The sequence below is a fragment of the Balaenoptera acutorostrata genome, chromosome 11 (assembly GCF_949987535.1).
Source record: "Balaenoptera acutorostrata chromosome 11, mBalAcu1.1, whole genome shotgun sequence".
Lineage (NCBI taxonomy): Eukaryota > Metazoa > Chordata > Mammalia > Artiodactyla > Balaenopteridae > Balaenoptera > Balaenoptera acutorostrata.
This window is the reverse complement of record NC_080074.1, coordinates 69,859,793-69,885,314: the sequence shown is the minus strand read 5'-3', so window position 1 is coordinate 69,885,314 and position 25,522 is coordinate 69,859,793. Positions and strand designations below refer to the sequence as shown.

General features: G+C 37.0%; 1 protein-coding gene across 1 annotated transcript in view; it reads right to left on the bottom strand.

Moving 5' to 3' along the window:
• NELL2 (neural EGFL like 2) overlaps positions 1–25,522 on the bottom strand; it is a 381,815-nt gene that overhangs the window by 257,159 nt on the left and 99,134 nt on the right. The window contains exons 6-9 of the mRNA XM_007179220.3: positions 24,497–24,569; positions 24,244–24,326; positions 22,880–23,008; positions 21,285–21,387 (exon numbers count right to left, since the gene is read on the bottom strand). Coding sequence (XP_007179282.2) covers positions 21,285–21,387; positions 22,880–23,008; positions 24,244–24,326; positions 24,497–24,569 — 388 coding nt within the window. The remainder of the gene's footprint in view (positions 1–21,284; positions 21,388–22,879; positions 23,009–24,243; positions 24,327–24,496; positions 24,570–25,522) is intronic.

Here is a 25,522-nt window from a genome sequence, read left to right as displayed (position 1 = left end):
ACTCTTTTCCCTCTTTGACTTTACCATTAACAGTGCAGTCAATGTGCCTCAAATCACATCAAAACAAAACACGGAGTTGTAAAATATATGGTATTTTTAGGGAAGAGTGAGTAGGTTGGTAAAATGTAGCCTAGGACTTGGCTGTGTGACCTGTATACATTACTTAACCTCTTAACACTGTGTTTCCTCAGGAAATAATAATAATGCTTACCACATAGGACCATTTCAGGGATTTAATGAGGTAATGTATATAATAAGTGTATATAAAATGGTAGATGCAACAAGGGCTGGTACACAATAAGCGTTCAGTAAATATTAGCTAGTATTATAATGGCTTGCTTGCTGCCAGTTTTCCACTGCTGGTTTAGGGCTTTAAACATCATGTTGAGGAGTTTGCACCTAATGTATTACTAATTAATATTTTTTGTTAAATTTATTCCTAATAAATTAATTTTTCTAATAAATAAGTTTTGGTTTAATGCTATTCCCTTCATATGGAGTTCCCAGGCCACATTTCCCTCTTTCAAAATGCTATTCATCTGGAGTTATGAAAACTAGGTCACTCTTTGGAGGAAAAGAATCATACCTGTACCTCACACCACATACAAAGATAAACCCCAAATGTATTTAAATATTAAAATCATACCAGTAGAAAAACTAACATAATATTTGTCAGACCTCAAATCAGGGAAGCCATTTTAAGAATTCATAAAGGAACAATGAGATACCACATTCCTCCTTTGGATCTAACAACAAAACTGTAAATGATGACAATGGTATTGGTGAAGGAGCATGTTAACATAGCTGCTATCCAGTCTGGTAGTTTGTGGCTAAAAGTATTAAAATGATAAATAGTCTTTGGCCCAGTTATTACCCTTCCAAACACTAACCATTAGGAAATAATCCTATACTTAATAGTGAAACACGAGCGGCATCCACCTTGTGTTTCTCTGTTATCTAAGTGGAACTGTTGAAATCATCTTTACCTCTCTTCTGCCAGACTCTATATTCAGTCAAAAGCTAAGTATCGTATTTTGAAAACGATTCCTTTTCCTTCAAGTTCTGCCACCCACTCTGGCTTAAATTCCACTAACTTTTAACTAGACTATTGCATACATTTTCTACAAATAAAATCCAGTCCTTACCATAGGCCAATATCTGATAAGCATTTCCAGAGCCACCACTACTATTAGAATTAATGTGATCAGAAGTATATTGGAAAAGGGACAAAATGATCCCTGTTAATGAAAGATTGAATGGTTACCTAGAAAAAAAAGAGAATCCTTGAGAAACTATTTGAAACAATAACTGAGTTATAAAATAAGTAGACCAAAACCAATAGCTTTCCTTTATAGAAATAATAAAGTATAAAATAAAAAAAAGAAAATCTGTTCACTTAGCAGCAGAAAATGATATAAAATACTGCGAAAAGCACTGCAAACCCACTATTTTTCCAACAGGATATAATATTGACAACACTATGAGACAACTAATTCAACAAAAAGTCAAACGTCTCCTCTTTTTTTTCCCCTTTGTGAACCAACCAGGTGAACTCTATTCATTCACTCTTCCTGAATACCAATCTTTATACTGCATATGATTCTTCTTTTATACCCCAAAAATCTCACTGCCAAACTCACCTAGGCCTCTGGAATTCTAATTCTATCCCTTTTGTAGCTTCATCCCCTTGGCTTTTGGCCTTAACTGAATTCTGGTTTCCCCACAAGATTACCACTTGCCTAATGGACCTCTCAAGGGATAACTGCATGCTCTTTTACCACCACGGATACTTCATTGTTATGAGCTGATCCCCCTAAAATTCAGATGCTGAAATTCTAACCTCCGGTACCTCACAATGTATCCACAGATGGAGGTAAGGCCTTTGAAGAGGTGATAAAGTTAAAATGAGGCCATTAGCGTGGGCCCTAATCCAACTTGGCTAGCGTCCTTATAAAAAGAGGAAGTTTGGACACAATAGGAATGTGCAGGCACAGGGGAGAGGCCGTGTGAGAACACAGCGAGGAGGCAGTCGTCCGGAAGCCAAGGAGAAGGGTTCAAGAGAAATCAAACGTTCCAACACCTTGATCTTGGACTTCTAGCCTCCAGAACTCTGAGAAAATAAATTTCTGTTGCTTAAGCCACCCAGTCTGTGGTATTTTGTTACGGAGCCCCAGTAAAATAATACATTCACGTACACTGTGAAGTTCACATTCCATACCTCAGAGTAAGAAGATATAGTTGGTGTCACTTCTCTACCCTCACAAAAAAATATCTGCTCTTTGAGGCTCACGTCACCAACTTTCCTACCATTTTATACACATGCACGAATACACACACAGTATTGGACGCTCCCCTTCTTTCACTGCTGACTTTGAAACCTGGGTCTCCATCCAATCTTTCTCCATCCAAATGTCTGCAACATTCTGGAAGAGTTTGGCATCCATGTGATTGACCCATCCAGCACCCCACCTCGTGGCTCCTTTGAAAACCACCCTCACCTCTACCTCGCCTGCACGTTCGTATTCTGCCCTGTCTCCTCAAAATGGCTCTGCCTCCAAAATCTCTAAACCGGATGTTCTACTTACTCTCCAACTCAAATGCTTCACGCTTCCAAGCTGCCTCCTCAGCTGCTCTCACTGCATTTACTCTTCAACTCTATGAGTTTTTCCTGTTCAATATGAACCCACTCTCTCCCTATTGACTAGCCCTCAACTGTCCTTACCTTCTTGTCTATCTACCTTAAATCTTGTGAGTCTCTAGTTCTGATCCATTTTTGGCCAACATCATAATCTTCTTTATGGGATTTTTGTCCAGAAAGCAAAATCCCAACCATGGATAAATCAATCTACTTTCCTCATGCCTACGTCTGGGTTGTCAAATGGTTAAGGAAAGATTTTATAAACTGATGGAGGAATAGCAGCCTCTAGTTAGCAACTTTAACATTTCTTAGCCAAATATATTTCAACCCATCCTCTACTCAATCTGTGACTCTGCTTCTTCTCCCCAATAATTCACCTTGGGTCTCACTTCACGGAGAAAATAAAAGCTGTCAGATGCCACTCCTTCAACTTCCTTTCCACCAAATCAATACATTTAGCTGTATCTGTATCCACCCACTCTCCTTTCCCTCTTGCTCTACATACTGAGTATCTCTCCACCCAGCAGAGGCAAAACCCTCTAATTATGCTCTGAACGCCATCCTTTCTGCTCAGTTTATACCATAAATTAATTCCTCCCTTCTATTTTCAATCCCACTCTCTCTCTTTCTCTCATGCCACCAATATTTAAATATTATCTATTCCTATTCCCTGCCATCTTAAAAAAAAAAAATCCCTGGACCCTACCATGTGCTCCCAGTAAATTCTCCATATCTCTTCCTATCCACACACAAATTTATTATTACAAAAAGCATCACCACTTTCCCTCCTATCCATTCCCCATAGCCCACTGTAATCTGGCTTCCTTTCTGGTCCACCAAAATGCTCTCACAATGTCAGTCACCTCCAGATGTTGAATCTGATGAAAAATGTTGGTTATCTTCATTCCTGTCCTCTCAGCTTATTCTGTTGTTGTATACCACTCCCTCCTTCCAAAAACATTCTGCCCTTAGCTTCCCTGGTATAAAAGTGCTTCTGATCTTCCATGTAAATCTCTGGCAACAATTTCTCAGACTATTTTACAGGCTCATCCACCTCTTATAAATTTTAAATGTTAGAATACCTGAAGGATTGGTCCCTGTCCTCATTTTCTCTCACTATAGTCTCTCCCTAAGTAACTCTAACCATGCCCATGGCTTCAATTATCATCTATGTACAGATGAATTCCATATTTGTGTCTCCTGTTCAGACTTTTCTTCTAAACTAAAAATTTATACATCAAACTTTATTATTTTCTCTTAAATATCCATGGGCATCTCAAACTCAATATGATCAAACTAAACTCATAATCTCCCCAAACCTGCTTCTACTCCAGTGCTCTCTACTTCAGTAAGCAGCATAATCATACACCTACTTGCATCAATCTGAAATATAAAATTTATTTGTAATACACCTCTCTCCTTCATTCTCTGAAATCCAATCAGCATAAACAATCTATCTACTTCCTACATATTCAAATCCATTCACTTCTTTCCAATTCCACAGCCATTATCCTACCCCAGACTGCAACCTCTCTCAGTGGGACTAGTGTTTATGTTTCCTAATGTCCCCACATCCCCTCCTGCTCCTTTAAATCCAGTTTTCATACTGCTGCAGAGTAATCTATCTAAAATGTAATACTTTATCACACTTTACTATTTTAAACCCTTCAAATGCTTCCTAGTGCTTTAGAGTTAAATATCAAGATCTTTCAAAGGACTAGAATGAATAATTCTGTATCTGCAAATTTGATGACTTAGATGAAATGAATCATATATGGATGGTAGCAGATTTAAATGGATGTATAAATTTGTCAAAACTCATTAAAATTTATACTTAAAATGTGTACATTTCATTACATGTAAATTGTACCTAAATAAAGTAGATTTTTTCAGAAGACTAAATAAATATCAAGATCTTTCATATCACCTGAAAGACCCTGTATCATCTGCCATTGCATCTTTCTCCACCTTCACCACAAAATACTCAACTTACACTGTCACACCATTCACTATACTCGAGTCACACTGGACGAAGTACCATATACTATACATCAAATTAGAAAATATTTTCTTTCTAATATAATGATAACAATATCTTGTGCTGGAGTGGCATATAGAAACAGGCAGTCATATATTACTGAAGTATAAATTAATAAAACCTTTGAGAACAATTCAACAACCTGTGTCAAAATTCTACAAATTTTGTTCAATGTTTGACCTATAAATTCCTGTTCTTTTAGATTCAACCTGATATAATAATTATGGCAATATTTTTACAATAGTGAAACCTGGAAACAAAATGAACATCAAGCTTTGTTTATCTGGTATAACGTATTTTCTTTTATGTATGGGAAAGGTCTCTTTTGATACAGGAGATATGTTGACCCAACATTAATACTGCATATATGCAAACTCATCACTGTTTTTAGCATAATCTAAAGAGACTATCCCAGATAAATGTTTTTAGTTTTCTGATATGTTATCTGTGATCACTGAATTATTGGGGAATTTTTTCTTATCCTCAAAGCATTCAAAATCAGGAAATGGTTTTAACTTGCCCTGAATGAAAGTCTGCAACATTCATGACAAAGTAAAGAATTTAGAAAAGACAATTCCTTCTATTCTTTTCTTTTAATATTTATTTATTTGGCTGCACCGGGTCTTAGTTGCAGCACACGGGATCTTAGTTGAGGCACACGGGATTTTCATTGCAGTGCGCGGGCTCTTATTTGTGGCACGTGGGATCTAGTTCCTTGACCAGGGATCGAACCCGGACCCCCCGCATTGGGAGTGTGGACTCTTAACAACTGGACCGCCAGGGAAGTCCCATCCTTCTATTCTTTTCAGGATGAATGTTTTTCTAAATGCTATTAGCTTTGTCAATTGCTGCCACACATAACCCCTGGTTACTCTGCTTTTTTAAAGCCCCGCTTCAAAATATAGAAAGAATAAACTTGACCCAGTGAAGAAAAGTACAATCAATTATTCTTTTTGCAGAAGATGCACAAATATAATAATCTAAACCTACTGTTAATATGTATAGAAGAGCTAGAGTACAATAAAAAATTCTCAGAAAAGGGGCCAAAATATGGAATACCTCATTCAATAAATGATGCAAAAACATTTATTGAGGATCTACTGTGCATTAGATACCGTGTCAAGTGATGGAGATACAGCGATAAATGACAAATAAACCCTGCCATGTGTGAAACAGAACAACAATTCATTGTATATAAACCTGCCTTAGAATTTCTTCAGAAGCCTCACTCCTTATTTGTCTCACCCACTGTTATTTCTACCTTGAAACTGAACTTCTGGGAGTTACCTACTTCTGATCCTTGCCTTTCTGGGACAGTATTCTTTAAAAGCACCATACTACATTTCTCTTCTCTTCTATTTGAATCACTACCCAAAAAGTAAAACTTCATGCCTCTAACATACCATCTGTTACTTCAATCAGGAATGGCCTCAGCCATGGTGGTTGACAACTAGATTCACCAAGTTCCTGTTACCACTGAGAATTCAGGCTGTGCCAGTGTTGAAAGTTAGCCCCAGGGTAAGAATCGAGTTCTTGAGGTCAGTGAAGCCCACCATACTTCATATCCCGTCATTCTTGACCACAACTCCACAGTCTGAAAGCAGCAACCAGATACATCTCTCCTGCTTTCATCCTCATATCTCTCTGGATTTCCTTCCCCCTGAATCATCCTCCCAAGGTACTGAAGATCGTGGAAATGGCTACCGCTTTCTATTCCCTGTTTCTATGCCCCTTTCAAAGTGACTTTACAGGTCCTCCATCATCGCACTGGCCTTGTGACTTGACTTGGCCAAAAGAACATGGTGGAAGTAACAATGTTTGACTGAGTTCCTAGCCTAGGTCTCAAGAAACTTTGCAAGCTTGGACATTCTTAGAAATCTGTAGCTGTCAGATAAACAAGCCTGGACTAACCTGCTAGTCTGAAAGAAGACATGGAAAGAGACTCCCGTTATCCCAGCCACAAAATGTGAGGCTGTCCAAAAACAACCAAGTTAACCCACCAGCTAACTAAAGATGCATGCGCAAGTCCTGCCAAGACTAGACCAACCAAATCAAGACTGAAAAAAAAATTCCCAGGTGCTCAATCCAAATTTCCAAACTGCCAAACTACTGTTTTAGGCTACTGAGTTTGGGGATGTTTTGCTACAAAGCAAAAGCCAACTGATCCACAGGGCTTCCAACCCTCCATCACAACCATTGTCCATATATATCCTCCACAATCTAACACCTTACAGAATGCTCCCTTCACTTCCCTCCTTTGATTGAAACTTAGATTTTCAGTGAGGATAATGTCTCCTTCTCTGAAACCATGCTGTTTAGATTTTTCATTTTCCCATACCACATTTATGTCTGTGATAGGAGGGAAGTGTCACTTCCAAAACACCACTCTTTCATCCTTATGGAAGAATCCATCCTCCTTTGATTTCCATCCCTTCCCCACTACTACCTCTCCTTATTAATATCATCTATCTATGACCGAGTCACTGGAACCTAAAAAACAATCTTCCTTTCCACTTTGTCTTGGGAAACTTCGAAAGGTCTTTGGAAATTTTATTCAACACCTAGAATCTAAGTTTCCTTGCCTCCTGGTATACAGCGAATTTCATTCCTTCACCACTTAAGCATCCTATTTCCATAGCCATACCCTTGAACTTGTCAACACCCAGAATTACTCCACCCTGATATACTGCAAATCTTAAACCATGAAACTGCTTTCAGTAATACATACAAAATAACAAACAAAAATAACCACAGAAACATTTTCTGTGTTATCCATCAAAGAATTATCACAAAAAAAGGTACCAGAATCAGACACACATATGACTGAGCTTTGAAAACCGTTTAGGAACAGATAATTCTCATGATATGTAAAAGTCATCTGGAAGCATAAATGAGAGAAAATAACCCAAGGAAGTTTTTAGAAAGAAAAATGATGGTTTTTCCAGATAATAACTCATACTAAAAGGCTAAAATAATTCAAATACTGTAGAATCAGTACTATAGGAGACAAATAGATTAATAGAAAATAAGAGAAATCTGGGACTTCCTGGTGGTCCAGTCGTAAAGAATCCATATTCCAATGCAGGGGACACGGGTTCAATCCCTTATCGGGGAACTAAGATCTCACATGCTGGGGCAACTAAACCCACACACTGCAACTTCTGAGCCCGTGCGCCTCTACTAGAGAGTCAATGTGCCGCAAACTACAGAGCCCACGCACTCTGGAGCCTGTGTGCCACAACTAGAGAGAGAAAACCCTCACACCACAACTAGAGAGAAGTCCACGTGCTACAACGAAGAGCCCATGCACTGCAATGAAGATAACAGGTGCCCCACCTAAGACCAAAGCAGCCAAAAAAAAAATTTTAAAAAGAAGTCTTGTGGTTGAACTGTATTTCCTAAACACCATCTTACAGACTGATCAAATAGAATAAAATAAAAATCTTACAGTAGAATCTTTAAAAAAAAAAAAAAAGAAGAGAAATCCTAGAAACAAACCTAAATACATGTAAATACGTAAATATTTAAATAAGATAAAGTGGCATGTTAATCGGTGAACGAAAGAGCTAGTCAACAAATGACACTGGAATTATTGGTAACTTGTTTGGCAAAAAAAAAAAGTTAGCTAGAATTATTATCTCAGGTATGCAAACTAAATCCCAGATTGTTTAAACTTAAAATGAAAAGGAAGGGGCCATTCAGAAATTAGAAGGTAATATTTTTATGAATAAAAAGAGGAAAAGGTCTTTTTTAGCAGGACTCAAAGACTCCATTACATAAAATTTTGAATCTTCTTTATGTTGGAAAATACTAAATAGAAGGAGTAACATTATGAAAATATATTTGCAACATACATAACAGATGAGTTTTAGTATAAAAAGAGCTCTTATGAATCAAAAAGCAAAAATACAAGGAATTAAATTTTAAAGTGGACAATGTAGATAAAAAATTAAATCAAAAAATAAATACAAATTTCCAAGGAACGCGGGAAAAAATTCCACAATTCAGATCCTTAGCTCTACTTTTGACCTCTGTCCCAGACTCCAGACTCAAATATATAACTACTTGCCTACATTTCCATTTAAGTGGCTAATACACCTGTCAAACAGAACATATCTAAACTGAACTCTTATCTTAGCCACCCTCCCAAATCCAGCTCAATTATCCATTTTCTCATCTTAGTAGCAACTCCATCCTTCTACTTCTTCAATCCAAAAACTTTGGAGTCATCCTGACTCTTCTCTTTTAACTCATACCCATATCAAGCCATCAGAAAATCCTGTTGGCTCTACCTTAAATATATATCGCTTCTACTTAATGAAGCTACCATCATCTTTTCTCTGGATAACTGCAAAAAAAAAAAAGACCTGCCTTGCTTAAAATGTGCAACTTGCATCCCATTGCCCTTAGGATGAAAATAAAACTCCTTAATCTGACCCCTTCTTATCTCTCCAGCTGCATCTCACATTGTGCCCTTGACTCTCTGCACATCAACCACATCAGCTTCCTTTCACAACATCCTACCTCCCTACACAAAGCCTTTGTATATTAAATTCTCTCAGCCTGAACATTTCTTCCTTCTTCTTTTTACTAGTGTAATGCTATTTATTTATCAGATCTCAACTCAACATCATTTTCTAAAGGATGCCTTCTCTGATCTCCACGCTACATGAATTTCACTTACTACAGGTGCTTTATCAACATCTTACTGCTGCAACATTCCACTGCATACTTGATTATAATATGATCAATGCCTGTCTCCCTGACTTGATTATTAGGCTCATGAGGGCAGAGAAAAATCTTATTTTGTTCACCACTGTATCCCCAGTGTGTAGCAGAGACTAATTCACAGGAGGTGCTTAATAACTATTTTTCAAATTAATGAAAATTATAGGAAAGAGACACAGTGGCAAGATACATGATTTCACCTTTATTTCCCTCAATTTCCATATGCATAGGACAATCATCCCCCTACTACTATTTCCAGTATTATTCCAAGCTCTCCAGCTCCTAAGCTCATTCCTAGGCCTATGGCAAACTCAGCCAGGAGAGTTCATCCAATTGCATTTCACATTCAGCTGATTGTCTCCCCCAGCTCCAAGTCCTACAGCATTTAGAAATCCTGGTCTGAAGGGACATTAATAGATGAAATAAACCAGTGAACAAGTACAATGTTAATCTTGTTCTATACAAGCCCACCCCCTCCCTCTTTCCCGACTAACAAAAGTGACCTTTCTGAGATTCAGGGCCTGAGAAACGCTGGGGGTAAACCATAGGCATCAACACAAATGAGAAATTCTTAACACTGCTTGCTGTGAGATAAACTCATTTGTGCTCAGAAAAGTGCAAATTTTTATTGGTTTAAGGACAGGATACTTCCCCACAAAATAGTGTGAGAAGAATGTGTTACCCACTGCTCTTTTATTCTCTTCCTCCAAACGTAATAAAGAATTAGCTTCCCAAATCTAACAATAACAACTCAGGGGAAAAAAAGTTCCTCTTCATGTCTTCTTATAAATGATTCTACAATAAACTATGAGGAATAGATTGAATAAAAACTTGAATCGGTTGAATAGCTAACTCTTTGCTAATCAAAGTGTGTCCAGTGTGTTCCACAAAACAGCATCACCCAGGAGCTGGTTAGAAATGCAAACTTTCAGGCCCCACCCCAGAACCACGGAATCATAATTTTCATTTTAACAAGATCCCCAGGTGATTCATATTCCCATTAAAATCTGAGAAGCATTGAGCTAAGCGATGTGCTCCTGCGTACAGGCCTCACAGCTTGTTCAATGAAAATTCAGGTCTCAGGAAACTTACGAATATATGTATCACGGATCATTGGGATCACTTGCCAACGGTTAAAATCATAAATATTATATCTGTATATGATCTATTACGCTCTGGAGACTTAAAATTCGCTCCTAAGTTTCTGAGTTTGTTGCACAAGTGTTTGTGAGACATGCCTTTACAATCTGAATTAATATTTATAAGCGAGGGCCACTCTGAAGTCAGCCAGCTCAGAAATGTTTTTATACCAACAATGTAATTAAAGTGTAAAACAAACAATAAGACCAAGATCTGGACATCAAATCCTAAAAACCCGGTGTGGCCCAAAGTCCAGAGATCATATAGCCAGTTCCCCAATAGAGGCAACATTCCAGCAACTGGGGTGAAAAGGGTGTAAATAGCAGCTGTTGTGATTTAGAAGCAATATCTAGGCAAAGGTTCTAGTATGTAATGTGGATAGAATATTCTAGTAGTAGGACATGGGAGTATACCAGCCATTCCAAAGAAGAGATATTTTACAAGTTTAACATTCCTGAGTTGGATGCAGCTCCATTCTTTCTTTTTTTTTTTTTTTTTAATTTTATTTATTTATTTTATTTATGGCTGTGTTGGGTCTTCGTTTCTGTGCGAGGGCTTTCTCTAGTTGTGGCAAGTGGGGGCCACTCTTCATCGCCGTGCGTGGGCCTCTCACTATCGCGGCCTCTCTTGTTGTGGAGCACAGGCTCCAGATGCGCAGGCTCAGCAGTTGTGGCTCACGGGCCCAGTTGCTCCGCGGCACGTGGGATCTTCCCAGACCAGGGCTCGGACCCATGTCTCCTGCATTGGCAGGCAGATTCTCAACCACTGCGCCACCAGGGAAGCCCCTGCAGCTCCATTCTTAACCACCACCAACTCCAGTAATGACTTTTAAAGCAATTTCATGTGATTTCATATGTATTTTTTATAGTTAAATAGTTCTGAACTGGAGGCCAGCTTTTGTATAAAAAGAAATGTGCCTGAATTGTACTCTATCACAAGCATCTCTAAACTGAAAAAGAGAATTCTTTTCTGATCCATCCTCACACTGAACTCCTATATCATTATGTTTTCTTCATCTAATTTTTAATCTATACTAATTTTACACAGTGTGTAAATATGTACCAGAGCGCACAGGCCACACACAGGCATCCAGAGGCGAGGCTGGTGATGCTGAATTGCTATTTCATCCGTCCTGTTGGGGACGGTGGGAGCCATGGTTTTATTCTCCAATGGGCACTATGACGTCCATTTACCTTTACTATGCAGTTGGTCTTCCTGACTCACTACTTTCCACAAAATTGCCAAAATCAACTTGCAAGATGCTTTAAATTGCATATGTCTATTTTTCCCTATTCCTAATTTCAAAATGCCATTTTGTCTGATCTCTATTGAGAAGAAAATAAGCTCATTTTTAAAACAATTACCTAACAACACGGCAAATAAGAAGCTGCATTTTCTGTCTAAGAAAAATATTTCTTCTTCTCTCAAATTGTGTCTCCCATGAATTATCGCTCTTTTGCTTTGGTATAAATCTCAAATCCTCTCACTCGTTTCAAAGCCTTACACTACTAAGAAGGACTAGACTTCTGATCACCTAAAGTGTCCCATTTTTAGTCTCCTAGAACTGTGCTAGACAGTTTGATTTAATTATTATTAAAGACAAATTTGCATAAAGCTTTCTTCTGAAGAGTTTGAGGCCATTTAAGCAATGTCATTAGATGGGCAGAGATATTCTTTTGAGAAAATGTAATGGGGCATGAAAAATAATAAAATCCACAAAATACATTTATTCAAGGATCTTAATAATTAAGAGAAATTACAATTCACGGTAAAGAACTAGAGGCTGAGGACTCTCTATTATTTTAAAATAAAACATGATTAAATAGGCACAGCAGGATGCATCAAAATCAGAGGGCAGTACCCTTGTTATGTCTTCTGGAAAGCCACTTTCATTTCAGAAAAAAATAAATTCAATATATCCTCATGCCATCTATGGAATTTACCAAAGATGCAGAACAGCAATTAATTTTAATAATAATTTCCTATGAGCTCACCAGACAATACTCTTTGAGGTAAAACAAGAAAGTTCAGGCTTCCATAGACTTATCTTTCATGGAGGGATCTCCCATGAATTGATATTACCTTGTCAAAGTCACTTGGGAAAAAGAAAAATGCCCCTGGTGCTCTTTTTAAAGACCTCGTGAAACTGAGAAAAAAAGTGGTGTTTTCAGTTTTCCCTCAGCGCTGCCACCAAGTGCTCCTCACTAGAAGGGAAAAACACCCAGCTTTTTGTAATTTAGAGCAAGAAAATAATTGTAGAGCAAAAGCTGACAATATTTAAAAGTGCCACAGTCTCTGACCCAGCAATTCCACCCTCAGCAATTTACTGTATAAAGCCATATAAAAGTGCACCAATATTATGCAGGAATGACATCCCACAATATTGATTTTCATAAGAAAAACTACAACAACAAATCAGAAACAACAAAAATATCCTTTGAGGGGGAAGAAATAACATTATGATAAATTATGCAGTGGAGTACTATGCAGCTGTTTTTAAAAGTTTGTTGATACAGAAATATCTCCAAGATAAAAGTACAGGAAGATGTATGACATCATTTACTGTACATGAAAAGCCTACACACGCATATGTGAATGGACGCATTGAAAATCACCTGGAAGGATACACAAGAACTAGAAGTTCAGGGGATTTCATGGTGGAAAAAAAAAAAAAGAAGAAGTTCAGGGGAGGGAGGAGAAGGGAGATTTTTTACTTTTTATTTTATATCTTTTTGGATGGATGAATGTTTAACGTATGCAGGCATTATTTTTCGTTAAAACATTAAAAATGCTGGTTGCCAAGGGTGGGTGGGAAGGGTGGCTTGGGAGTTTGGGATTAGCAGATGCAAACTATTATATATAAGATGGATAAACAACAAGGTCCTACTGTATAGCACAGGGAACTATATTCAATATCCTGTTATAAACCATAATGGAAAAGAATATGAAAAAGAATGTTTTATATATATATATATATATAAAACTGAATCACTTTGCTGTACAGTAGAAATTAACACAACATTGTAAATCAACTATACTTGAGTAAAATAAATTTTTTAAAATGCTGTAGTAGGATTAGGAAGAAAGAATGATAGAGTCAAACATCTCAGAACTGTGGAGTACAGGACACAGCAGCAAATCACTGTGACATTGCCATCGTCCTGTAATTCTGCCCTGCCTTTGCCTGGTATCTCAGCTCTGCTACAAGCTGACAAATTAACAATAGATTTTTTTATTTTGCTAAGAGATCATTAAAATGTATCATGCAGTGTCTCATACAGTCATTAATCCAAAGGCTATATTGTTAATTATTCTTGCTTATTAATATATTGCCAGTTCAGTGTTTTTTCCTCTGATTTGACATTTATCAGTTTTCATAATGTTTAAAAGATAGCACTATGCCAAATGCCTGTTTGAAGAGTTTATGAAAAAAATCAGCACAAAATTAATGATAGTGTTCAGGAAGCCTACAGGATTATCTTGATGAAACCTCTCTTTAATAAAACGTAGCTATTTGTCTTTAGTGAAAATACTCCCTATCACAAGTTCAATGACCTTAACTAATACACACGTGAACTATTTTCTCACCCATTTCTTCATACTTACCTATAGAATTAGAAAAGTGTCATAATTCTGTGATTTATCCAGTATTATTTTGAATACTAAATTAAGGTAATTTTGGTGAGAAAAGACAATCCAAACCAAGTCCATGCACTTGATTTACACCAACACCATGAGCGCTCAGCTCATTCAATTGTTTGCTGACATAATATTCCTTAATAACCACAGACATTCAGGAAACTTCCCCAAAATATTGTGTTTGATATGTAACACAACACACCTTCCTTTTGATTGCTATTTCTACCTTTTTCATTATTGCATAGATCCCCCCGAGTCAGCATTAGCATTCTGGTCATGTAGCCCCTCGTGTCTCTATAAAGCCAAATAATTTATAATCGTTTTCATGCATGAGAACCTCCAGTGCATACTGCATATTTCCCATGCTTCCAGAATTACTGTAGAGACAGCTAAGTTTATTGGTTATGTTGCTCCAAGATTATTTTCTTTTTTAATGTAGCCTATATAAATTATGCATTTCTTTTTTTTAAGAAAAGAGATTCTTGGTGAACTATATCCCATTGCTTTTTCTTCCTCCTCCCTATATCCACAGGTTTAAAAGTCTCTGAGTCAGTTTCATTACTGCCATTCCTTTCTTTAAAAAATCCCCAAATTACTTGAGTGACTGTCATTTAATCTCTGTCCCTACTTTGCTATGCATTTTAAGTGACAGGGCTAGGTCATCCATATTTGCATGCTAACATGAAAATAAAAGAATCAAACCTCCAAAACTAAAAAACCAAGAAAAATGCTTTTTGGGGAAATGTTTGTATTTAAAAATCTACTCTTATTTTCTATTATTTAAAATTAGGGAAATTGGTCCATAAATGTATGAAAAAGTGCTCATCTTCATTAGTCATCAGGGGAATGCAAATTTGAACTACAGTACAATATGATGTACCAATATAATTTATCATAATGCCTAAAATTAAAAAGACCAAAAATGCCAAGTGTGGGTGAGATTGTGGAGCGACTGGAATGTTCATACACCACTGGCGGGAGGCCAAACTGGAATAAGCACTTTGGAAAACTGTTTTGCTATAGAATAAAACAGTTTTTACCCTGTGGCCAAACAATTCTAAGGTATATACCCATCAGGCATGCATAACACCAAAAAAGATGTAAAGAACATTTATAGAAGGACTATTTATAGAGTCAAAAACTGGAAACCACCTAACTCACTCTTCAATAATAGATTGGATTGTGATACATTAACACAAATGGAACGTATACAGCAATAAGTATGAATAAACGACGTCTACATGCAAAAATATGGATGAATCTCACAAACACGATTTTGAATGAAAGAAGCCAGAAAGAATATATAAAGAATATATATTCAAAAGAATATATAAAGCATGATAAATCGGTTCCACGTGTAAACCTTGGTCAAGACCTATCCAAAATATTGAGGGTGGAATGGCCTTAAAAAAGAGTAGTACTGTATATCAGAACAGAATTTGAAACAAAAAAAATTACCTTGCATTACAAACTAACTGTTTGATCTTAGAAAAGCAATTTAACCTCCCAGGCTTCATTATTCCTATGTAAAATAGGGATACTGAAGCTTTACCTCCTCAAAAGCAAATTGCTATTCTGAAGATCTCTAGGTCCTATGTATCTTTAAGATCTATGACCAAATGAGTTTCACTAGTATGTATTTTCATCAATAAAAACAAAAATGATTCTTTTAATAAAAACAGTAATAATAGGTAACTTTTGTTCTAAGCACTTTACATATATTACTCATTCAGTCCTCACACCAACCCTTACATATAATATCACGGATGAGGAAACTGAGACTCTGAGAGGTTAAGTAACTTGACCGAAGTTGCACAGCTAATAAGCTAATAAGCAGTAGAACCAGAATTCAAACCCAGAAAATCTAACTCTATAACCCACATGCTTAACCACTCAATATGCAAAGATATCAAAAGTCCATTTTATCTAAGCTAAGAGGGTTTTTAAATTAAGTTTAAAACAATATAATATCTAATCAGCACAAAACATATTAAAATGTAATCTATATTACATATTAAAACCCTGATTTTGTTCAGCCAAAATAATGATTTTAATTTATTCATATAAATCTGGCCTCTTTGAGAAAACACCAATTAAAATAACTATGGCTACTAGGCAAGTACCAACCAGTTCTGACGGTCACATTCACATTTCCTGTATTTGATGCCTTTCTAGAAATGGAGAGGAAATCTGCCTTCCTTGTTGTTGTTTATTAAAACATAGTCTTTTCTGCAAAAGTCATTACAGCATTAGTTCAGATTTGCTTCAGATTCCCTATTTTCATGAATCACTTTTTCTGTGAAGCAGAGCTCTGTGCTCAAACTTGAATCTACAGTCCACTGAAAGAAAATAAATGAATTCACTGAATACTTTAAAAATGTCTCCTGAGTTCAGTGATTTTAGTAACTTTCTACTTCCTAGAACTTTAGTTGATTATTTTCTGACAATTTTTTAAACTGGGTTGAGATCTTATGTACTGTAATTAGTTTGACTTCATCCTATTTCAGATCTAACGTCACCCAAAATATTTATACTTTACATTTTCTAGAGCTGCCTTGAATTTGCGTCAGTCCGTCTTGCTGTGGGCTAGTTGAGAGCCCTGGGACTGGAATAAAGGGTATGGCAGTGGTGGCTGAAAAGTAAGCAGAGTGGTACCCTGCGTACTTCGTAATTTCACCTAGACTTAGCCAGAACCCCAAATGGGGTTTGTATGGTAAGCTTGGTTAGCGATCGATGAAAGTGGATCACTGAGATTAATTATAGCAGGTGGTTTTAAAGAGGGAAGTAGGCTGGCGAAGCGCAGCACTTTCAGATAGAATTTCTCTGGCACATAGAACGAAGTGTGTGTCCTTGGGCAAGTCACATAATCCCTCTAATGAGGAAGACGGAGACGACGCCTACCTGATACAGTTACTGTGAAGTCCCCCTGAGGAGCAAAGTATGTGTCCTCTAATCTGAGGAAGTGATATGACTTCATTATAGTTGTGACTATTATTACCTTAATGATTTTGGCACTGGTGCATTCCTGCCTTTGGATTTCATCCTCTGTTTAACTCCACCACAGGGGCTCAACGGTAGAGGCATAAAAGGTTTAGCCCCTCCTCCCAACGCTTTGCTTACGTCGAGTCAAATAAAGAAAAGTGACAGGCTTGGTTCTCTCTGACTTCTTTCCCAGAACAACAACCTTCTTACTATTCAACAGTGTTTATATTTGGATAAAGGGCTAGAGCTGAAGTTACAGAGGGAAAATATAAAGCAGGCTGCAAAATAGGGCTGCTCAGAGTTGCACAAACAACTCTGCTGCAGCAAGGCTGAAAGCAGTAAACAAAGAACACCAGAAAGGACTGGCCGCGTGCACTTGCTTTGTTCCTTTCAGCCTCGGCAGAGTAACAGTTCAGCGGTTCGGTTACATGTTTTCCGTTCCGAGGGCTTTAGAAACAATAAATGATTAATCTCTTTAAATAGTTCTCACTAAAGAATATACTTTGTTAATTTTATGTCATTAAAAAGGCTATGGAGCCAAAGACTTTCAAAGATCAAATGAGTGCAGCGTGTAAGAGGAAGGCTGTGGTGAAATGTCTATTTAGGTCTTCCGCCCATTTTTTTATGCTGGAGAGGGTGTGGAGAAAAGGGAACCCTCCTGCACTGTTGATGGGAATGTAAACTGATACAGCCACTATGGAGAACAGTGTGAAGGTTCCTTAAAAAACTAAAAATAGAACTACCATATGACCCAGCAAGCCCACTCCTGGGCATATACCCTGAGAAAACTATAATTCAAAAGGACACATGTACCCCAAAGTTCACTGTAGCACTATTTACAATAGCCAGGACATGGAAGCAGCCTAAATGTCCAACGATAGATGAATGGATAAAGAAGATGTGGTACATATATACAATGGAATATTACTCAGCCATAAAAAGGAATAAAACTGGGTCATTTGTAGAGATGTGGATGGACCTAGAGTACGTCATACAGAGTGAAGCCAGCCATAAAGAGAAAAACAAATATCGTATTTTAACGTATATATGTGGAATCTAGAAAAATGGTACAGATGAACCTACTTACAGGGCAGGAATAGAGACACAGACGTAGAGAACAGACATGTGGACACAGAGGGGGAAGGGGAGGGTGGGAGGAATTGGGAGATTAGGTTTGACATAAATACACTACCGTGTGTAAAACAGATAGCTAGTGGGAACCTGCCGTATAGCACAGGGAGCTCAGGTCGGTGCTCTGTGACGACCTAGATGCGTGGGATGGGGGGGTGGGAGGGAGGTCCAAGAGAGGGGATACAGGTATACATACAGCTGATTCACTTCATTGTATAGCAGAAACTAACACAACATTGTAAAGCAATTTTACTCCAATAAAAATAATAATAATAATAATAAAGAGGAAGGCTTATGTTTGTGTTTTAAAAAGTAAAACACATAGAAATTATATTCCACTGAAATTAAATTCTCATAAATTATAACACTGATACTACTGGGGAAATTTACATAGGAAAACGATACTGTTTCCTTCCCCTCATATGTAACAGTGAAACACACACACACACACACACACACACACACACACAGAGAACATCATGGATCTGTATAACTATTAGCTTCTCCCACTTTCAGCACATATAAAAATCTGAACTATCTAAAAAAGTCGGCTAATGATTATTAAATTTATTGTAAATATTATTTATCCTTTATAAATATTTTTTGCAAAACTTTTCAGAAGCACATTTCCTGAAATATTTCTAGTGACTGCATGTGGATATTGCATATTGCGTTTATATGAAATGCCCAGAATAAGCAAATACATAGGAACAGAAGGTAGATTAGTGGTTGCCAGGGGTTGGCAGGAGAGGGGAGGGCAGAATGATTCTTAATGTTTATGGGGTATCTTTCTGGCATAATGAAAATGTCCTGGAATTAGGTAGTGATGATGGTTGAACAACCTTACAAATATACTAAAATATACTGAATTGTACACTTTTTTAATGGGTAAATTACATAGTATATAAATTATACTCAATAAAAAGTTATTTCTTTTCTGCATAAAAAGTTTTGTGCATGAGACACATTCCCAAATAATATCTAATAATATTTACCATATGAACTAAATACTTATTTCTCGTAGGAAAAAAAATCTATGGGTGTTTACTGAAAATATCATGCTAGCCCTCGTAAAATGTTGAATTCATCAGAACCAGAGGTTCAAATACTCGAAATACAACCAACTATAGGACACAAATCCTCTATATTCCACGGCACTCATATCACTGAATATGACCAGAAAGACAAAGTCACTTAATCCTTATTATTTTTTAACCGCATGAAATGAAAGACTCAAATGAATTATTTTAATACTTCTCCAGTGATGCTATGGCCCCCTCAGTGATCACTTACTTGCAGCTTTCACTATTTTATGTATGAGATACAGTTGATTTCCAATCATTAACACCAAAGTCTGCCAGAAGCACTTTGCATTAATGAATTTCAAAATATTTTACCATTTCATTAAGTCTAACTACATGCTTTCTGGGAAGATTTCAAGCACAGTCTGATTTAATAGGCAGCTTACTGTTGGTAACAGAGACAAATGGTGAAAGCAGAACTGAAATTCACAACTTCCGACTAATCCATCTATCATGATGGTCCATTATTTCAATCAGCCTGTCTCTAATAAAATCAACATCACTTAATGTAAATGTGAATGTAAATATTCACAGGTAACAATGTAGAAGTATCAGTGGAAAGGATGAAAGAAATAAAAGCCAAAAGTATGATTCCTGCTACTGTTGTGTTATGACTATAAAGTCCTAGAGAGGGCCCTTCTTCCTCCTACCTCCAAGCATCTACGAAGAAAACTACAGAATATCGTCACGAGCTTTTCATTATTAATACAAGTTCAAGGAAGAACTCAGATTACCCCTCACCAAGGAAATTAGCTGGTGACATGTGTGAGAACGACTGCATTCAACCTTTCCTGGTTCAGCCAAATCTACTTGACTAGGCTAATACACTCTCATGAAATGGATTGGCTTCAAGGTAAAGTCTAACAAAGTTAAATATACATGAGCTCCTGAGGGAATTACATCAATGGACTACAAAGCGACTTCCTGATTTTTCTCTGAGAACTTGTCACTCTCACCAGAAGGAGCACCTTGCACACTGTGCAGGCAAGAGGAAGGTACGGCAGTGGTAAAGGAGACCAGTGAGCATCAAATCCCTAGAAAGAGCAGCTGTTACTTGTGTTTCCTCTCCCTTGCCCTCCCCCCTTTCTGTCTTGTGGGCGTGCGCGTGCATGTGTGTGTATGCTTATACTGCACTTACACAGCCCTATATAGTCTGCAAACTTTGTAACAACCCAGTTTTCATATATGTTACTATTGCATGGTAAAAAAAATAATAATAATAGCTAAATTTTAAATGCTACTTTTAACATGTACTTAAGGCAATCTTTTAAAGTGTAAGTAATAGAGATGAGATGATTTATGTTATTAAATAAATGATTTGGAACCCATCTGAGGATAGCTATCGATTCAACGAGCATTTCCAGACATCAGAAGTGAACTGCATACAACAGCTGCTAAAAGGCAGATGGCTTCCTCATTCAGTGGCATGAGCCTCTTTTTATGAATTAAGATCATGGCCCTGCCCTGTCCACACTGGACAATCCTATAACAATGAGCACTTCTGTGGTTTGGACTAATAGAGTTTTGTATCTTCTGCTGTTGAAGGTCACTTGTATCTTGGATTTTCTTGTTTATCTTGACTGAGTGTGGACTATTCTCAACCTAGTTGAGAGGTATTTGTATCAGGCAGTGTTAATGAGAGAAACGCCTTCCACTAAGTTTCTTACATATCTTTGCTACTACTGTCACTATACAGAATAGATTCCTCCAAGAAAAACTTTCTTGCTAAGATACAAGTATAGCACTTTTAAGTGGAAAAGAACTGCTCAACCAAAATAGAGAAGGTATTTCCATCATTTCTAAAAGCTATTTAGCTTACCCAGATTAAATCAATGATGGGTGAATATTTATTAATACAAAGCTTTATTTCTGCCAAAAAAGTATTCATCATAAAAGTTATGCTCACATTTGCATTCCTTACAGCACTTGCCATCCACGTATGCAGGAGCCGACTTGAGGGGGCAGTCAGGATTTGGGCAAATCAGAGTTTCACACTGGATGGTTCCATTCTGAGAAGAAAACAGTATTTTAAAAAACTTCCAAGTTGCAGCTTGGTAGCTTTCAAGTATTGTTTAATATATTTCTTAAATTTCAAACTCTTCATGTAAAATGCCATAAATACCACTATTCTCTTTGGTTATTATACAGCAAAACCCATAACAATACAGTAAAACCCACAGTAATACAAGTCGGGTCATAACACAGACGGTGATTGGTTCCGTCTTCTGTCCAGCAACTGAGCTAGAGTTCTCACTTCCTCTTGTGAAGTGGATGAGGACAGGTGTGGAGGGAAGGGCACCTGCTGACAGGGAAACAGCAGGCTGAGGGTCAGCCTGGGGCACTCGTGTCTCCCCAGATGACTCACAAAATGAGCATCAACAAACGAGGAGATTTTTGGAAGAGCTGCTGCCGCGCTGGAGATCCAGTCTCAGGATGCAGAAATCTTCCCAAGGATATTTAAGCTTGGACAGGCCACCACCATGAATTGATGCTGACAATCATCACAAGAGGTGCCACACTGCAAAGGGGACCTCAAGGAATTTGATTCCCAAAGGTCACCCAGAACTCCCAGGTAGGTTAGCTGCTTTTCTAGTCGCTTTATTGAGTTCACCATACCACATCTTGTATTTTACTCAATTTGATCTTTGGCACCCATTTAACAAGTTGGGAAGGTTTTACTGTATTTGTAAAATGCTATGACTTTAATAGGAATATATGTTCCTGAATAGAAATCATACAAAGCAGGCACACACGTACACACATGTACGGTTATTTCACAGCTAACTTTGACCTTCTTACATCATGATGTTCCACTTTTGAATAAACTGGATGAACTTGGGAAAAAATTTTTTAGACCTCTTGACTTCTTTCCAGTCAACCAGTTTTAACAGATAATTCACGTGGAATTTAAAAGTTCAAAACTAAACTCGTTTTGAACTTTTCTTTGAAAATGAACTTACATGTGTGAAATAATAATGCACTAAATATTCTACTTAATTAGTGAGCAATTAAAGAACTCAAACTTATTTATACTCTATAATTTGTATTCCACTGTATTAGTAAACTTTTAAAGATTATTTAAACTCCATTATTTGTTTGTACAGCCCAATCTGGACACAGTATTTCCTGTTGCGCTTAATTTAGTTTTATCAAAATGCATTAATAAAACATGAGGGGAAAATCCCTGGAAAAGTTAAGGATAACAGGATAGAATCCTTTGGGAATCCCTTTACTGACCCAATTTAAATTGTTAACTTCATGTGTGGACCAATAAACTTAAAACTTTATAGCATTCTTAAACCCTAATCATCTTTATAGGACAGAAAGTGTCTTTAATAATGCAACACACAGTTCTTTAGATTTGACCGGGTTTACTGGCACTTTAGTGTTGTGTCTTGAGGAAATGGGTTTTGAAATTTTCATGATGACATGGTTCTAATAAATTTGTAAAGAGTGGGGACATCTGAGTTCCCTTAGTCTGAACTCCAGCAAAAGCCATACCAGGCATGTGCAGTTCTTACAGCCGTCTGTCCACGACTCGAATTCTCGGTAGGTGGTTCCCTTCATGGTGCAAGTCCTTTCACAATAGCACTGGTCCAATCTATTCATTCGCTGTTCGGCTCGAGACAGCTGTGGCACAAAGGAAGGGGTTCATATTGTTCACCATTCCAGCAATGCAGAAAGGCAAAATACTCCAACAGGCATCTGACTGTTTTTCAGGTGAATAGCTGTAATGATGGCTGTGCCCATCAACTATTTATTATAAATATACATAAACCTTTATTTTTTTCATTTTATTCTTTTCTATTGTGATCTATTACAGGATATTGAGTATAGTTTCCTGTGCTATACAGTAGGCCCTTATTGTTTATCCACTCTATATATAATAGTTTGCATCTGCTAATCCCAAACTCCCAATCCATCCCTCCCTCACCCACCTCCCCCTTGGCAACAACAAGTCTGTTCTCTATGTGTGTGAGTCTTTTTCTGTTTCATAGGTAAGTTCATTTCTGTCATATTTCAGATTCTACATATAAATGATATTGCATGGTATTTGTCTTTCTCTTTCTGACTTACTTAATTAGTATGATAATCTCTAGGTCCACCCATGTTGCTGCAAATGACTTAAGCCTTTAATTTAAAAGAAAGGATTTTTTTCCCCTCTTCTTTTTGTAGTAAACTTGCCCCCTGCCTTTGGGGGGAAAAAAGCAGGATTTATATGATGCAAAAGAAGGCTAAGTCAAAATAGCATCATCCACAATGCAGAGAAGCATTTTCCATTTTTAAAAATGTTTAATTTCATGACTATGTTTGCTCGAGTGCAAACATAAATTTTAGACTATATATTGGGTCAGAAACAAATCACTGATATACAACACAACTTTCAGGTCATAAGTAACTGCTATGCAACATGACAACAGCCTGGTGAAACTATAGGTAAACTTGATACAGGCTTAAGACAGCCAATATTCCTACAACTGTAACACAGTGGTAGAAAGATTTTGTGGGACCATTTCCTTGACATAATTTTAGTGCTCATATTCTTTACAATGTCCTCTGGGCTCCTTCCTTGCAAAGAAAAACTAAATAATAATAAAAACTAAATTAAACAATAAATCCTACTGTCGTAATAAGCAAGGGAGTAATCTGCCTCATTCTTGATTTACTGAATCATTTGTTATACAGATGGCAAGGGTTTGAATATTTATAAGCCCCTTTCTTGAGCAGGGATTTCGGTTCAGTCCTGGTACACAGTAGGGTATAAGAAAAGTCTCAAAGGTGAACAACTGTGGTTATAAAAGGAATTGTAAGGAACCTCAAGGATTTTTGAGCTCCCCCAGACTCTATTTCTAAGGAGCTTTTACCTTGGCTGATGTTTTGGCTAAAATGTCCTGCAGCTCCATGATTTTCTGCACGAGTCCATGAAAGTCATTGCAAGTTGGACAGGCTAGAATTACAAACACCACATTGGTCAAGTTATATTTATAAGGAGTTCAATCTGGTTAAGTCTATGCTGACAACTAATATATGAGAACTCCAATTTCAAACTGACATTTTGGACAAAACTAAGCAAGAAGCATACTTTTCATTACACGGTGCGAGAACTAATGGACTTACTGCGATTAAGATCTGGGCACTGAGCAATAAATCCTTGGGGCATGACAAGTAATTGCACATCTTGCATTATACCCTGTGTGAGAAAAAATTTTGAAAAAGACGTATTACTTTCATCTACCCAAATTATGTTCAACAGTCAAGTTCATGAAGGGAAACATTACAGGATAGACTCACCAAAATCCCTGAATAAAATCTTTTTGAATACATTGCTTTGACTTCAAACCAAAGGGAAAGAAAAACATCAGGCAGGCAAAATAGATGATTACCTACGTACTTTCTTATTGATAATATTTTCAAAGCCTTAAGATTAAATGTCAAGATATAATTAAGAGGCAATAGTATGTGTTTGGGGAAGTTATTTTTAGTTAGCCACTGAAGAAAGGCTTGAAAATGACCTTTAAAAATCAACCTGAAAATCACTTTGGGTTTCAACAACAGTGAAACTGATACCAGTTTTAAGTTAACTGCAATCATCAAAAAGAAAACAAGAGAAAAGCTAAGTCATAAGAGCAATGTTTATTTGAGCATTTCTTGTTTCTCGGTTGGATATTTTAAAGTGAATTTCTCAATTTAAAAAGGACAAGAGATTTATTAAACAGCTACAGCAAGACTTAGTGATGAGTCCTTAGGAGTACAGAAAGTTTAGCCTAAAATTTTTTAAAATGCCAACTGGAAATGACCCATTTTATACAGAAGGTCACATCATATGTTTACATGTGAAGTTTACATGCATCCTTTGTCATTAAGATATAATTAGCTTCCAGCTTACAAGGCTCTTAAAGCAATGGCCAAATGGTAGCTCAGAAACGACCTCATCAGACACACTCCAGCTGTCCCTTTCATTCACAACCCCTCTCTCTTCCTTCAACATCTTTATATATTTTCTTTAAGTAATATTTCACTTTATCCCTTTGAAAAATGGAAATAGAACATTTAATGACAGAGGTGACATACCAACATATTATTAAGACAATTTTGAATGTACCTACAAAGATTTACTAGTCAAATCCTGGCCTATATATCTTC